The sequence below is a fragment of the Hippocampus comes genome, unplaced genomic scaffold (genome assembly GCF_001891065.2).
Source record: "Hippocampus comes isolate QL1 unplaced genomic scaffold, H_comes_QL1_v1.1 scaffold9, whole genome shotgun sequence".
Lineage (NCBI taxonomy): Eukaryota > Metazoa > Chordata > Actinopteri > Syngnathiformes > Syngnathidae > Hippocampus > Hippocampus comes.
In genome coordinates this window covers 4,057,956-4,074,575 of record NW_017805275.1, presented here as the reverse complement: position 1 = coordinate 4,074,575, position 16,620 = coordinate 4,057,956, and the positions used below count along the sequence as shown (strand labels likewise).

Sequence of the window (16,620 nt, the reverse complement as noted above, 5' to 3'; positions counted from 1 at the left end):
CTCGGCTTGCTGCGGTCCGCGGGCCGGTTCTAATAATAAATCAATATCATCCCAGGGGCCACAGAAAACATCCGGCCCGCGGGCCGGCACTTTGACATATGTGGTTTAGAGCATTCTGACTGATCTTTCAAGGATCATAGAATATTGTTTTATGTAAACACCCAAACAACCACATTTAATATCTGATTCTCTTCTTTGATCATAAATTATGTATTCACAATGAATTTCCAGTGAAGCAATTTGAAAAACTAAATATTTGCACCCTATTTAGTAGTAGTAGTATTTAGTAGTGTGTGTGCGTGCCATGTACGTGCGTGCGTGCGTGCGTGCGTGCGTGCGTGCGTGCGTGTGTGTGTGTGTGTTGCTGTGTACATTATGTCCTAATTTCACCTTCTAAAATAATCCCCATTGTTTTTTCTCTTTTTGTGACACTATTTTTCATAGATTTCACGTGACAAACACTTTGATCAATCACTAGCTGCTTGTAACGGTTGTATTTCTGAGGTCAGACATGATTTAAGAGCTTACCCACAACAGTGAGATCCCCCCGAAAAAATGCAATGCTTTTGCCAAAACCTTTCTCCAGCCATTTCCACAGAAAAAAGCAGTTGATGGAGATTGATGTCGACAATTGCTGTTGACGGTATTTCACATCAACGGCGCTCAAAGTGTTAATTTACAAAGTGAATTTAAATTAGTTTTAAATCGGCTAAACCAAGAATGACCGAATTCAAAACTTGCTGCAGTATATCATCAGTGAAAAGTAGCAGATGAAATCCAATCAGCGTCCTATTAAAACGACTTCAAATCGGATGTATGCACAGAGAAAGTCCCACAATGGATAAGCATGGAACTGGAAAGAGAAGAAAAACACTCTAACCGATATTTTTTAGACCTGTTTTTAAAAAAAAAAAAAAAAAAACAAGAGAGAGAGAGAGACATATTGAATGTGAGGAAGATTAAATGTACCTCCAGTGAGTGCAATACAATATGTGCTTCGCTGAATTTCTGGATTGAGTGCAAGGACTGTCTTTATGTCTGTGTCTCTGTCTGCACCTCTGGGTTGTTTTTTTTTTTTTTTTTTTTGAAAATTTTGTATGGGGGAGCTGAAAATGTTCTCGCTGCTCCATTGTAGTTAGGCCCCGAAAGATGCCATGACTTATCAGAACGGCAACTGTTGCCCTTACTGGTATTGTCTTCTTTAGCTTGGACCCAGACGATCATTCTCGCCCAGGGTGACCCTCCCCCACTCCATACTCAATTTCACCTCTGCCCATCACAAAGTACAAGCCAATTTTGCACAACTAGTCATCATTTCAAACAACTTAAATTTAATTTGACAATCCATGTACACCAGAGTGCTATTGATCTTACCTTGAGGGGGATGCACTGTGGAGGGAAAAAAAATGTCTGCATCATCCGCTGCTCAATCAGGTTGACTTTGACATCTAAACGTCTGGTTTATAGGCCAGTGTGGCCACCAGCACAACTCGATGAATGAGTTGCTCATGACAGACAAGTGCAGATGGACTGATGTCAGCAGTTTGGCTCCTCGGGTGAACCACTGAGGTCAGACTAACCAAACATCTGTCTCCTTTGCCTGGCAGCCATCTTGTCTCGCCATATTCAGAACATCACGTTGGAGATGTACACAGAAAGTTTATTGCATGATATGTATGGCTCATGCACATGTATTCTTTGTCTTACGTTCAATAATACAACACAGCCCAATAAGTTCAGGCTTTTTCAGGCATTTGCAATCTACAACATTTGTTATCTTTAAACACCATCTGCCTTGGGATTTAGACTCATTGCTCATTTGTACATTGATGCTTTTTAAATAATCTAAACTGGGTTATTTGAAACGGAATGGCACGAGTCAGGTTTACATGGGGCCTTGTATTCCGATTTAATTAAATCCGAATGGAATTTATTCTGATTCACACGGGTGGTATAGTCCTTTTGCCGGGCCAAACAAACGTCATGGAAACAATTCAAACGGAATAGCCAGGCTGGGTGCGGTCTCTACATGCTCTGTATTGGTGTAAATATGTAATGACATCGTCATTTACACACTTGAAAATGGCAGCGTCCCACCAGAGCTCATCTGCGACAGGAGAACTTGTTTTAAAAAGCTCTTCATGTAAACCCGACTACTGACTGCGACTCCCATTTCTGTCAAAATTATACCCTGCTGCAGAATGAAACTGTACCAGGATCGGGAAGCGTTCTAATAATTGTTTATCCAATTATTGGATGATGTCCATCATCCATGTCAATATGGTATGGAAACAAGACTTGGACAAACTACATGGTCACAGAAGCTGTGTACTGTTTTTTGAAAGTTATGAAACAGCTCACGGCACTTACAAAACACTGAAACAACAGAAACATATATAGTGGTAGATGATGCTTTCTTTACTTGCCTGGCAAAGGTGCAGTTATTGATATACAGTAGCTCTTGAGTTTAATTTGACTGTGCAGGTGTACCAGATGAAGTTTTTATTTATGTGTAATGTACAGTGAGAAGGCAGACATTTTGTCAGAAAGCACTGTATTGAGTATTATTAAAAAGTCTAACCTGTTAAAACAAGGCGGCCAATGTGGGCCTTAGTGCTAACAATGCTATAAACATAATCCGTTGCTCACAGTGCTTTCACAGCCGTTTTGACTGCCAGGATTTGGTCTGCTTTAAATTGCCACCGTAAAATCTTGGACAGAATTAGGAATATTTTGGTCAAAAATTAGATCTGTTTCGACAGTTCGAAAGATCATATCGATCAGAGGCATTGTACAGTGTGCGTGAATGTGTGTGTGTGTGTGTGTGTGTGTGTGTGTGTGTGTGTGTGTGTGTGTGTGTGTGTGTGTGTGTGTGTGTGTGTGTGCGTGCGTGCGTGTGTTTCCATTCTGGCCTGGAGGTAACCCTTTAGGCTGAATTGGCTGTTGCAGTGCCTTGAAACTTAATTCTGATAGATGATGATGTCATCATCATTTGACATGGTGGTATCGACATCTGTGTGCTAGCCATAACCCAGCCTCCACGTTAAGGTCCTAACATCAAATTGCACTTAATTCTTGACCTCGAATTTTGCTGCACTGATCGCTTTTACGTTTTTCACTTAGAAGTCCCATTCTGATTTGTAGCAAAGTATTGCAAGAGTGAAATGACCATAGATGAAAGTGGTGTCTTAAAGCATCATAATAATTTTACATCTTAAAAATCCTTGGAACATTGATTAGCAATATGGAGAATTCCTCGGTCATCGCCATGCCGACTAAACGTAACTTATTTTCCAATGCTATTATGACCATGTAAAATGATAATGAGCTGTTAACAAAAGTAAAGATTGATGCCGCACAGTACTCCTTCAGAGGGTACTTGTCTTGCAACTATTGGACTCTATCATCAGTTCTTGGTGACTACTCCTTCAGGCAGAGGGCTGAAGATTTTTCCCCAAAGTTCATTGTCCTCATTTCGAGGACACCAGGGAATGAATATCTCAGCCCAGCACCACCCAAGCCCAGTCTGGCTCTGGAGGACATCCCTTTAATTAGGACCCGGTTGAATTCCCTTTGACTTTTCGGCTCACAACAGCAATTCTCACTCCCTCCCCCCTTCTCCAAATTCTCACGATGAGCTAACCCAGATTGCACTTCCTCTCTTTGACGTAAATCGCCTGTCAAAACATGTGGGACGCCATGTTGAGACACTTGTTCTACATGTCAACCATGTGTATGATACTGGCGTTCCCCCTAAAGCCCTTCCTGTCCCACGCTGTCATGTGTCATCTTTACAGGGCAAACTCTGTCCCTTGCACATTTTTGTCCTGCATCAGAGTAGTGAGAACATAAAAACAAACATCTCACTGTCAAATCTTAGCGCGTGCGCATGACTGTGAGTGTGTCTGTTAGCTCATTTTTAAGGGTGGCAGTGTTGATTATTGCCTTGGAATTTATGAAACTATCTTTCCCGTTAACGTTGTCTTTTTCTTGGGGCCCCATTTTCATAGATAGGCGCATGTGCACTCGGCGTAAAAACTGGTGCGCAAGTCTAGTTGACCATGTTTGGGAATTTGGCAAACCACGCTATCATGTCTGGCGTTACAGCAGTTCCTACTACATGCCACGGCGCACCCGACAATATAATAGCAGAACGTAGACTAGAATTGGGACGAGGTGAAACCAGGTCTAAGTTGTGGCACCGGTTGCATAATGCAATTTGGGTAAATTTGATCCAGGCGCAGGCAGACAGATTCTCCGCTCCGCTGATAACAAATAGATAACTAGACAGGCATAAGTACCAATGGACAGTCCACATGACAGCTCAACAGTCTGATATTTGCACAGTTAAGTAATGAAAGGATTAATGAAAGGATAGATTACCAGGCTGATGAGTGGATTTTTCAATGGGTAGAAAGATCAATGGCAAACGAACGTACCAACGGACAAAAGGCTTTTCAGACAGATCGACAAATGACCGAAGTAACAAACAGGATGGAACAATGTATGGATGACAGACAGAAGAATATATGGACAGATCGACAATGGTGATGGAATGACTGAGCAGATGAATGAATTAGACAGGCATTGGAAGGGCAATGGATCGAGGGAGAGGAGATGATGATGATGATGATGGACACAGACGGAAAGTTGGACAAACAGATGGATACTAAGGAATGAATTAAGTTAGGGGGGACAGACAGAAGGATGGAAGCACAGACAAGGGACAGTTAAATGGATGAATCGGCAGAGACATGAAAAGATGGAAGGGTAGATATTGACAATAGAGATGAATAGATGGATCTGTCTGTAGCACATTTGACAATAAAGTTGTACTTGATACTTGATGGAGACAGCAAAGGCAGTGTAGACAGACAGACGGTGGAAGAACTGAACAGATGAGGACGAACAATCAGGACGGCTGGATGAACTGACCATTTAAAGGAGAGATGGAAAGGCTGTGTCGATGGCTACAGAGAGAGACACAGGCTGATGGACAGAAGGAGAAATGGACAGAGACATTGGTCTAACCAAGTCTGATGAAAGAAAGATGATGAATGAACTGCAAGAGGCGTAGGCCGACATTATCAATCACAGGTCAAATACCTACTACATCACATTAATTGTCTTCTCCGACATCATTTCAACTGTGCCTCCAAAACTTTTGCCTTGTGTCCACACGCTGCAACTTTCACACAATCTCAAACAACAAATAAAAAGCACAGCGTGTGCACCGACATCCAAAAGCGCTGGCGGAGCACTTCAGAAAAAGACAGAATGATGAAAAGGCAGCAAAGATCAGTCACTACATATCATTAGCGCTATAAATATGTCAGTCCAACTTTCCACTCGGTGTGTTTTTTACTGCTGGCTTGTGCTCATTTCCTTCCTCTTTGTGAGCACCGTCACATGCTGAGCAAGGTCTTGCTAGGTATAGTTAAAGAGTACACCGCTGACATGTGTTGGTTCTTTATTTATTATTTTGCTCTTTTTCTATTCCTACTCCTCCATCTCAATCTCACATTATTCTCAACCAAAAAAAAAAAAAAAAGGCTGGTTGTGTGAGCCAAAATATACAGCATCGATTGCTTTGTCTTCAGTGACAAAGTCTGCCAATTCAACTGCGAGATGTCTATAGTGCCCTTTAGCACCCAATGATTTGATTCAAACACTTCTGGAAGAATAGTGACAGCTATTGCTTGCCCTTCCTCTGAATTGTCCACAAATTCTAACAATGGGTTTGTTTGTTTGGTTGTTTGTTTTTTTAGGATGCACTAGTAACCAGTAATAAACACTACATTTTTAAAACCTACAGAGTCCTAACATGAGCACGTTATTAAAACACAGTACAGAGACAAAGTCCAGTACATACTTCAGGTATTGTAGAGGTGCTGACATGATAACTTGGCAGGCCAGAGTGCTACGCTGTTACGTAGCAATTTGATAATGGAAGAGTCCTGAATTTTTTGTTTCCTTGCAGGAGCTGTTGACCAGACTTGATGTAGGCCAGAGTTGGCATGATGCAGTTTAGACCAACTCATAGTTGTGACTGAATCGACAGCGCTTCTCCTGGTCGCGGCCAGGGCACCAGACTGTCCATAAATGGTGGCAATTTGCTTCTAAAATTTGAGTGAAGTGCAAGTGAATTTTTGCATCTACTCACGCCTGTGCAACCGATTTTTTTTTTTTTAAGTCCCATATTCTATCATTTGTATTTTTGGTTGTTATTGCTGACAAACCTCTGACGCACACTTCAGCCCATTTATCAGTAATGTAGTCAAAATGAGTGAAGTACAAGTTAACTTGACCGAAAACGGCCCTAAAATTTCACGTTAGGGTTCACTGTGCACCTACCTCTGAGGCTCAAATTAAGTTCTCGTAACAGGAGGAATCTGATACTTGGTTGTTGCAAATCGGCAACACCTGCCCCGAGAGGTTAAAAATAAATAAATAAAAGTTCGCTTGGAGCATTGGCAGCCAAGTCCATGTTGCCTCAGTTTTGTCAAAACCTGTGTAATCACGACTATTTTCCATAGTTGCAATTATTTTTACCACTCAATTCACTGCTTAAAAGGTTACTGTAGCCACCGCTTACTTGAATGCAAACTGCAGCAGCATGGCCGCAAAAATGCCCACTCCGTTGAGTTAGGTACCGACTTGATTTGGAGATGTGGTAGCGAATATTTGGATACTCATCTGAGAAGGTAAGAAGCAGTGTAGCTTGTTCTGGGGTGTGGATAACACTGATCAGTGTCGCTGCCATGGGCCAAATGTAATGAGAGGAGGGGATATAAATTTGACGTCCATAAGTGGCTGTTAATTTGACAAAGGTGAAAAATGCCAAGTTTAACAATGTGAAGCAACCTATTGATGAGGCGGTTTCAATGCAGAAAAAGTAATACATTGAATGGATTGAAGGAGTTTTGTTTTCGCCGCTCATTTCAGAAAAAAAATATAAATAAATCAATAAGGAAAGGTCCGAATGGTGTCCTCCGACACCTCAGCACACTCCAAAGTCACAGCGTTTCGCCCCGCATCACTTAGCCCGTTGAACTGAAGGCTGCCGTTAAATATAAAGCATGCATCACTCATCCCTCCGCCCCAGCGTGCAACCACACGAAGGGCAAAAGAGCACGGCCTGATAATTTGCACGCTGTCCTACGAGGCTGCCGACAAGCACTAGACAACATGCGCTGAAGAAAAATCTACTCAGAATGCAGGGCAGGGTGTTGGGAGGGAAAATTCCAATGAAATGCTTACTTTGTGTTACCTGGTAAGTAGATAAACAGCTGCGGGGGATGCATGTGTTACACACAGGTAACAACAATAACCTCAACCTTCAAAAAGCTTTAACTTTGCATATTTTAGCAGCTGAGCCAAATGAGCAACAGTGCCTGAGATTTAATGCACCTCCTTTCGTGTTATATGGTGAGGCTCTAACTCAGCTCAGAAATTCAGGGCTGTTGAGTGTAGTGAAAATAGATTTTTGTCTTCTGCCTCGGGGCGCCAAAACGTGTCTTTTCAGATTTGGTGACGGCTAGGTCTATGATCATTGAAGCGCTTCAAATTACATCAGGATGAAAAGGGGAAGGACGTACATGGGAAATGGGAAAAAATAAGGGAGATGATATTCATTCTATCCTCTTATCTACCTTTTAGATCAGAGCTTCCCGTCATGGTTTGGAATGAATAATGAGCCTAGAATGATTCTAACTGACATAAAGTATTGGAATGGTTGACTTTGTCATCCGTGTGACACATCCTCTCGTGGAGAAGCTTTAAAAATGTCATGTAAGACTAGAGAGGGATCCCTTTGTCCACTCCAGCATGCGTGCAACTGCTGCACGCTTTGTGTTGAACTTGTGCGGAGCCTCCGGTCAAGTCGTTACACCTGGATTGCATTTCTAATACAATGGCACGCTCACATAGACGGACAGGTACACAAGCCACAAGAGATACAGACATACATACACAAGCTCACGGTCAATCATGAAGACAAACACATGGGAGCGCTTGAACATGCATGACTGGCCGAGGTCAGTGTGGGTCAGCAGGTCACACGGAGAGAACCAGCGGAGGCCCCGGAGGGGAGGAGGGAAGCTGTGCCTTATGGTACCGCAAGCATATGAACACATCAGAAGGGACGTGAAAAGGCCATTAAAACACTTTCTTTTATGTGTGTAATAATCCTTTCTCCAGCGCCTGGAGTCCAGCCACAGCGCCGATGTCCATCTAGATTAAGGGGGTGGTTTGACAGGATGCATGTCGTACGCTAATGCGGGAGAGTGAGATGGTCCTTAGGGCTTAACGGGACCATAAATGTCAAATTATGCCAATATAGATAAATAGACTTGATTTAATTGTAAATATGCCTCGCAATGAGCCGTCTGCTGTTGAAGTCAACACACGGCGTGAGGTCGGTGGCGTTCGTTGTAATGAATCCAAAAAAAGCCTGCCAGCAACTTGTCTGTTTTCAGCAGCATTATACAACACTCTGCACAGTCATTAGATGTGCAAAATGTTGTTTTATTAGAAGATAATCAGACAAGGCAAAAGAAAACACTTTCATTTGCCGTGTACCTACTTGTGCAGCATGTATCGAAATAACATTCCCATAGTAACCCAGTGCATCTATCGATTCTAGCCATTCACTTCATTCATGATTGCAAAAGTCCCTCATTGTCAATGAAGTCACACATGGTACACGCTTCAAACTGCTGCGTCAGAATTAACCTAAATTGTGTGACATTGCTAACCCAGCTGCGGGTCCCAAAGTTTCAGTACTTTCATCCAACGAGCTGTAAAAACGACACATACTGATGAGTGAGTTAAAAATACTAAATGGGGCACCAGGTTATCGGTAGAGCTGTGGTAAAAGAAACAAAATGCTGATTTCACACTGGATATCCCCCCTCATGCAACCTAACCATTTTCCTATTCACGGTTCGCCTTCACCGGGATTTGAATCCCATGTGTCGAAAGGAAACGGTGTTACATCCAGCCACTTTTCGAAGAACGTTACATTCAATATACTTCAACTTGAATACACAAATAGCGACCACTTTCAGCTCTTCAGCATGCCCAAATCTAATCTTGAACCCAATCTACTAGGTCAAAATAATGAACCCAACCTTGGTTAAAGTAACCCAATCTACTGAAAATCTGAAGCTACCCAATGAGTGTGTTAGGAAACGATCCAGAAATTTTTAGAATGTATGTATATAAGAAGAGACCACCACTTACGAATAAATCCGGGTCACATTGATTGATTTTTTTTCCATATTTGGCAAAGATTTCTTGTCAGCACCTCAATCAAAGACAATTTACGTTTGTAATTTTATCAGCAAATTTAATATAAAATGTGCTATATAAGATTGCAGCTCTTATATGGATTGCAAATAGACAAGATTAAACTGCATGATGCCTGTCTCAAACAGATTACCTGTGCTGTTGGCAACAGGAATAAAAATGATGGAGGCTGCCATATTAAAAACCTATGGCAAGAGACCTGACTTGATGCGCACAATCGTAATGTGGTGTGTGCATTATTTAAAAAGTCACTTGAACAAAAGGGGAAAGATTGGAAAGTATATAGTAAGTCCATACTGCCCTCGCCTTCGTCACATCCCGGCTCGATTACTGCAATGCACTTTACTTTGGAGTCAGCCAATCCTCCATTAAGCGTCTCCAGCTGGTCCAGAATGCTGCTGCTCGCCTCTTAACTGCTACTCTTAAGAGGGAGCACATAACTCCTATTCTGGCATCCCTTTACTGGCTCCCGAAACATTTTAGAGTTCTTTTCAGGATCCTATTATTTGTTTTCAAATCTTTAAATAGCCTTGCTCCACCTTACCTCTCTGAGCTCATCCGCCCCTACACACCTGCCCGGCGCCTCAGGTCTGCGGACCAGACATTATTAGAAGTACCAAGAACTAAACGGAGGCTGAGAGGGGATCGAGCCTTTTTCGTTGCTGGTCCCTCTCTCTGGAATGACCTCCCACTGAGCATTCGGGAAGCCTCCTCGCCGCCCATCTTTAAAACCCGCCTCAAAACTCACTTGTATTCTTTGGCATTTGACTCAGCGTGACCCAAATCATGATCTTAGTTATACTGTTTGGTGCCTACTACCATCTTTGTTACTGATTATTGCTATATTGTTGTATATATGTTAGTTGCTCCATGTACAGCACTTTGTATGCAGCAATGGCTGTTTGAAAGTGCTTTATAAATACAGTTGAGTTGAGTTCTACCCTCTCCTCACTATCAAGAAATGGGTCCATACTTCCTTTTTGCCTTTTCTGAAGGACAAAAATGTCGTGTAGTTTGACAAGGCCATTAGTTTTACCACTCCAAGTCAAGGTCAAGTGTTGCGTTCACTGATTAGCAGTCATTCTTTCTCACTTCTGCGGGTTGTTTGTCCACACAGTCAGCAAGTCGTTTATCCGTGTTCAAATTGCAGCTATTTTCTCTGGCAGGAATTGGCCAAGCATTTTGTAGGTTTGATCGGTCAACTAGTTGTTTTCTCAAGTCAATTTATCCATCGACCCCATATCAATTTCTTTGTGTTGCTAAAATGCATTCCTTTTTATCCAAACGACATCTCGCACTCTATCTAAAAACCTGCTGCCTACGTGCACAGATTGCTTTGTGAGATTTAGCCAAGTACCTTTTAGATCTTTTTGTGATCACAATTCGCCAAATTGACCCAGCCAAAATGAGAGCTTTCGTCGCGCATATGGAACTGCCCGGAATTCCCATTAACTGAGATTGCTCTGACTGCCCCCCATTGTTGTCATGTGCGTGTTTGTCCATGGGCGGGGTAGATTTGCATGCGAGCGCGTGCGCATGTGCATGCGCGAGGCTGGCAGGCTGCAGACAAGCACGTCTCCGATTGATGTCCTGTTCTCCGGCATGTTGTGCACAGGGAGATCAATATGACCTTACCTCCACCAGCCGCTCCTTTGAAACTTAATTACTGATATTCAGCTACAAAGTCATCATAGTCTGCCTGTCAATATTCATTGGGGATCATTACGGGCGTAATAAAAGTGGTTATTTACAGGCTGCTCTGCTGACACGGGCCCAGGTCCAGGGATTCAGCTTTCGCCATCTCAATTTGTTTTACCACTCAGTCTCCCTTCCTCTCTCTCCCTTTCTTTCTATTCACCTCTCCCAGAAGCACTGACCCGAAAAAGAAAAATTGACAGCAGAAAAATGAACTGTAGGTTGAATGCTTCTGGTGTGGCTTTTAATTCTCTTGTACAAACGTTTTCAAACACAAGGACCGGTGCCAAAAATACACTGTGACCGGCGCATCCCGAAATCCCAGAATAAACTTGAACTTGGCGTGCAAATGACTTGGCAATCAAACCCGCAAAGGGATATTTCATGACATTTGAAGAAATGTCAAGCGCCTCCTTGCTTCCTTTCAACCCCTCGGACTCGAGTGATTATTGTGTTTTCAAGGCTGCGGCATTCTTTTGCAGGTCTATTCTTTGCGTACTAAATAAAGCTGTAGTGGTGCCTCCGCAGCTTCCACTCGCGACACATTACAGAAATAGACTTGTTAGATTGCCGGAGATTGCTTTATAATAATTGGTTCAATAAATCGGACGCTTCACTCCTCATTGAAAAGGACATGGTCAGGATGTCAAAAAGGGAAATGGTGAACTCATTGGCACAAACGCAGTACTGCATCAAAAAAGATGCCTGACTGTCTTTTGATCTTTTCCTGATACATGCACGCACGTACGCACCCACAGTGGGTTGAGCAGTTCCCACTCAGTGTCTAAATGTTAATTAATATGGTCCTCTTTACATCAGTTCACAAGATGCCAATACACACTGCGCTGCCTTCCCGAAGCAATTAGCAGAAGGGCTCCACCAGTGTTGGGATTATCAACAACAAGATGCCTCCTGACGTGAGCCCTAAAGCCTGCTGACTTATTCATATGTGTGTTTACTTAAAAAGGCCCCTGCCCTGGTTTGTGTGCGCAGACTGCATCCGAACTGAATTAAGAGCAACATCTGGGAAGGGAGACGAGGGAGCAGGCAGAGTGAACTGCTGCAAGTTGGTGCAGTTCTGTTTCCAGTGGAGTTCACTTAAAAACGCAAGTGTGTTCTGCCGTGAGCCTTCCTAAATATGATCGATCAACTGAATCTCTCTCAAACCCAAACAACAAGCTGATGGGTTTTCTTTGGGGTGTCTTGTGGTTATGGGCTACGTTGGACTTGATTTCAGTGACCGTCCACTGTCATAGATTGCTATAATGCAGATTTTTTTTTCCTTCATTGTTTACTATCACTGATTTGAACAGGAATGAGGATTTTAAAACGAATGACCTTTTTATACGCAAATTCAAAATAGCACATGAAGACCAACAACCGTTCCCACTCACATTCACACTTCTGAACAATTAGGAGTCCCCAATTTAGCTCACATGTCTGAGTTTCGAATGTGGAAGGAAGCCAGAGTACCTGGAGAAAACCCACAAGGAGAATATGAGCACATTGAAAGGCCACTGCGATGCTTTCTTTCCAATATTCAAACACTAAAACAAATCTTCAGTCTTCTTGTTTTAGTTTTTTTTTTTTGGAACACTACATTTGAAAAGTGATGAATTATGGTGTATTAATTACAGAAACTATCAAACTGTTGAGCACCTGATGGTCTCATTGACGTGAACACTGTACGGACCACAGACAACATCTAGTGACAACATTGAGCGCTGGGGAAACGCGAATCGATGAACAGACAAGGATAGACGACCAAATTCCATACCAACGACACTGACAGCTTTGTACCTAAGTTGGAACGCACATAGTGTCGATCACTATGCAATACTAAAACAGTATAAAAGTCTAAATATTTACTTGAAACAACACACTTCTAGCACATCAATGTAAAATGATGGAATGGAAAACACTTCACAACAAGGGGAACAATTCCCGACATTTTCTGCTGTGAGTGGTTGCACGTTGAAAGAGGTGCAACCAGTTCATTGCGTTGCGGTGTGTGAGATGTCTGTTTCAGTACGCCAAGTCCCCAAAACTGCCTCACAGCGCATATTCTCTTGTACTGGGCAACTTTTGCTCCGATGGAAAATGCCATTGTGAACACTCGGGACTGCGGAGCAAATGCACACGACATGTCGTAATTTGGTCCAGGCCAAAGTACAAGAGTGACCAAAGGCTAAATCAGATGAGCATGTCGAAACTCTTGCCTAACATCCTTTTGCATCTGTGTCTTCTCCTCAGGGATCCCAACAAACCAGTTCCCCAGGACACGAAGTTCATCCACACCAAGGCCAACCGCTTCGAGGAGGTGGCGTGGTCCAAGTACAACCCCCAGGACCAGCTTTACCTTCACATCGGCCTCAAGCCGCGTGTGCGCGACCACTACCGGGCCACCAAAGTGGCCTTCTGGAAGCACCTGGTGCCGCATCTGTACAATCTTCACGACATGTTCCACTACACCTCCACCACCACCAAAGTGCCCCCGCCAGATACCACGCAGAACACCCTGTCCACCAAGCGGCCCAACGGTAAGACCACGTGGCCCTTCAACACCAAGCGGCCCCCCATGTCGCCGGCCTACAACAGCGAAGACAAGGACTCCTGGGGCGACGACAAGGAGTCTGGTCCTCTCGTGGTGGAGAACCCTCGGGATTACTCCACGGAGCTCAGCGTCACCATCGCGGTGGGGGCCTCGCTGCTCTTCCTCAACGTACTGGCGTTCGCCGCCCTCTACTATCGCAAGGACAAGCGGCGGCAGGAGTCCAGCCACGGCCAGCCCAGCCCGCAGCGCCAAACCACCTCTAACGACATCGGGCACCACGCGCCCGAGGAGGAGATCATGTCGCTGCAGATGAACCAGACGCACCACGAGTGCGAGGCGGGGAACAGCAACGAGGGGGCGCTGCGCTTGGCCTCGCTGCCCGATTACACGCTCACCCTGCGGCGCTCTCCGGACGACATTCCCCTCATGACGCCCAACACCATTACCATGATCCCCAATTCTCTGGTGGGCATGCCCAACCTGCACCCTTACAACACCTTCACGACGGGATTCAACTCCACCGGCCTGCCGCATTCCCACTCCACCACGCGCGTATAGCTTTAAGGAGACCAGACGAGGGGGTCGACGGCCAGCGATGGCGACGGAGGATGAGTAAAGGATTCAACAAAACAGAGAAGAGGATTGTGTTTTATAAATACTACAGAGAGGGGTGGGGGGAGACAAGGGCAGATTAAAACGTGAAGAGATTTAAGCAGACTTTTACTACGAGGAGCGTCGCTTCAGAGCTCTCTATGGATGTCAAGTTGTGCAGAGCTGCCAAAATCAAACTGCTTACCTTCTCCTCATCAGGGGAGGGGCTGTTTTTTTGTGTTGTGTCCTTTTTTTTTTTTTTTTTTTTTAAATCATCATTTGAAAAGCCTTTTAAGCGGACAAAGAAGACTTTCTTTTTTTCTTGCGTTCCTAACAAAAACAAACTAAAGTGCTTTTTAATTTCCCAATCCTCCTTCCTCCTGGGGGAGACACATGAAGAACAATGGCCTCGATGTCGAAACTCACATCATGTTTTTAATTGCTTCTTTCTTTTGATTTCAATGCCTTACAAAACTCTTTTTTTTTTTGGGAGGGGGTGGGGGCGGGGTGTCATCATATCTGTTCTAATAGACAATATACTGAGAGGAGAGTGACAGAAAGACTGATACCAGGATTAGAAATTAGCGCGTATGCAGATGTAGAGATTTTAAATCCCGTTTGGGGCAACTTTTTGGTTGATTTTTGCTCCTGTTTGCAGCACAACATGAATGGTTTCATCTTTCATTGTGCATTAGTTTGCGTCAAAGGGTTTGCCATGGACAGCTCTGGCTTGGAGACACATGCTTTGTTCCTGTGATTGTTTTTGTTAAGAAAGTGCATCTTTTACAGCCAGTTTACCTGTTAAGCTATATGATCCGATCTCAACCAAGTGTGCACGTACACATGCTGCTCGTGTACCGCGTGGAACATGAGAGGCGAGTGAGTGAACATGTGTGGTCGTGTTGGTCGTGTGCGTCCACATTTATTTTTTAAATTTGAGTAGGCTATACCGTGTGCTTTCATTTTATTTTATTTTTTTTGGGGGGTGGGGATGGGGGCTGGGCGGGTTCAATGCAAAATGCATTTCCATGTTGTTGATTTTGGTTCACCGCCAGTCGTGTTTCTGCTGCGTCTCTTGGTGTCGTCTTTGCAAAATAGCACTTTTTTGGGGGGTTATTTTTGTTCCAAGTTCTATGTCTAATTTTGCTTAAAGATGATGAAAATAAACCTTATTATTTTACATGTAAGAGAAAAAGACAGCGTCAAGAAACAACTGAACTAACTGGTGTGTGGACTTTGTTAGACTTCCACTTCGACAGCAGCAGTCAATGGCCTGTTTGCACTGAGAGAACCTACATCAGTGCACACTTGTATTTCTTTCAATATACATATATATAAATATGGGCATACATACATATATGTATAGGGCTTCTATGGAGATATCATTCCCACTTACAAAAAAAAAAGAAAATACGTAACAGCACCAACACAAATAAATGAGCATCCCTTGCCAACAACACTTCAAGACATCTTTGTAAGAGCTCTATATGTATATTTATGGATGAAATATTTAATATTTATTTATGTATACCAGATGCATACATGCTGATTGTGCCATGTACCAAATTAAAAAAAGTCAAAAAAGGAATAGAAAGTTTCACGTCATTTAGAGCCTCTCTTTTTTTAGGACTCGCTCTAATTTCCACTTGAATGAGTAAAAAGAAAAATATTCTCACAGCAAGAGCCAGCCTAAGCCTCGGGACATCATCGCTGTACCTCCCTCATCCTCTCTTCCCATCTCCTTCTCCTTACCTCGCTGCTCCTTCTCTTTCTCCCTCTTTGAGAAAGGGCCTAACAGCTTGGGGCCTGTGTGCATAACTCTACATTTTACTGTAATGCATGCAAAGTAGTGCTGCAGCAATGGGAGATTGTGCGGCGATTGCCGACTGCATCTTTTAATTTGTCGTTATTCTCTGGGAGAAAACTGGAGTTATTGATTCTGTCATTAAAACCGACAATTTCCATTAAACCTCATAGCAAGGCGCAAATTACCTCCCAAAGTTTCTAAAGGAACACTAGCACGATATGACTGCTTGAAACGAGATCAGTCTTTTGTGATACCTTAACATTATTCTTTTAAAATCTTGACTCCGTGGTTGGAGAGCAGCCAAGCGAAAATCCCAATCTGGTCAGATCATCACAAAACCTGCTCGTTGCAGAAAGAGAGAAGGGGTTATGTGAGGGGAGATGCTTATGGGTTGATCTGTATGAGTCATCTTGTTTTATTCTTATCCTGCCTTATATGGGTCACACCTCCTTGAAAAATCTCAGAGGAAAAAATACACAGATGGAGTCTACCTGCTGTAACATTATTAACAGTAATGCTTTAATGATGCGTTTTCGCAGTTCGCCAGCGGCATTTCCAACTTGACATCAGATTGCACATTGTGTAAATTTCGCTAAAGTGGTTTAGCAAAAAAATATTCAAGTCAGTGGATATGCTACCGGGGGCCAACATTTATGTGCAGTTA

General features: G+C 43.3%; 1 protein-coding gene across 2 annotated transcripts in view; it reads left to right on the top strand.

The window, feature by feature from the left end:
• Positions 1 to 15,743, top strand: part of nlgn3a (neuroligin 3a) — a 189,002-nt gene extending 173,259 nt beyond the window's left edge. For both annotated transcript variants that reach the window (XM_019870047.1, XM_019870048.1), the window contains one exon: positions 13,258 to 15,743. In XM_019870047.1, coding sequence (XP_019725606.1) covers positions 13,258 to 14,116 — 859 coding nt within the window. In that variant the 3' untranslated portion in view covers positions 14,117 to 15,743. The remainder of the gene's footprint in view (positions 1 to 13,257) is intronic.
• The last annotated feature ends 877 nt before the right edge of the window (positions 15,744 to 16,620 follow it).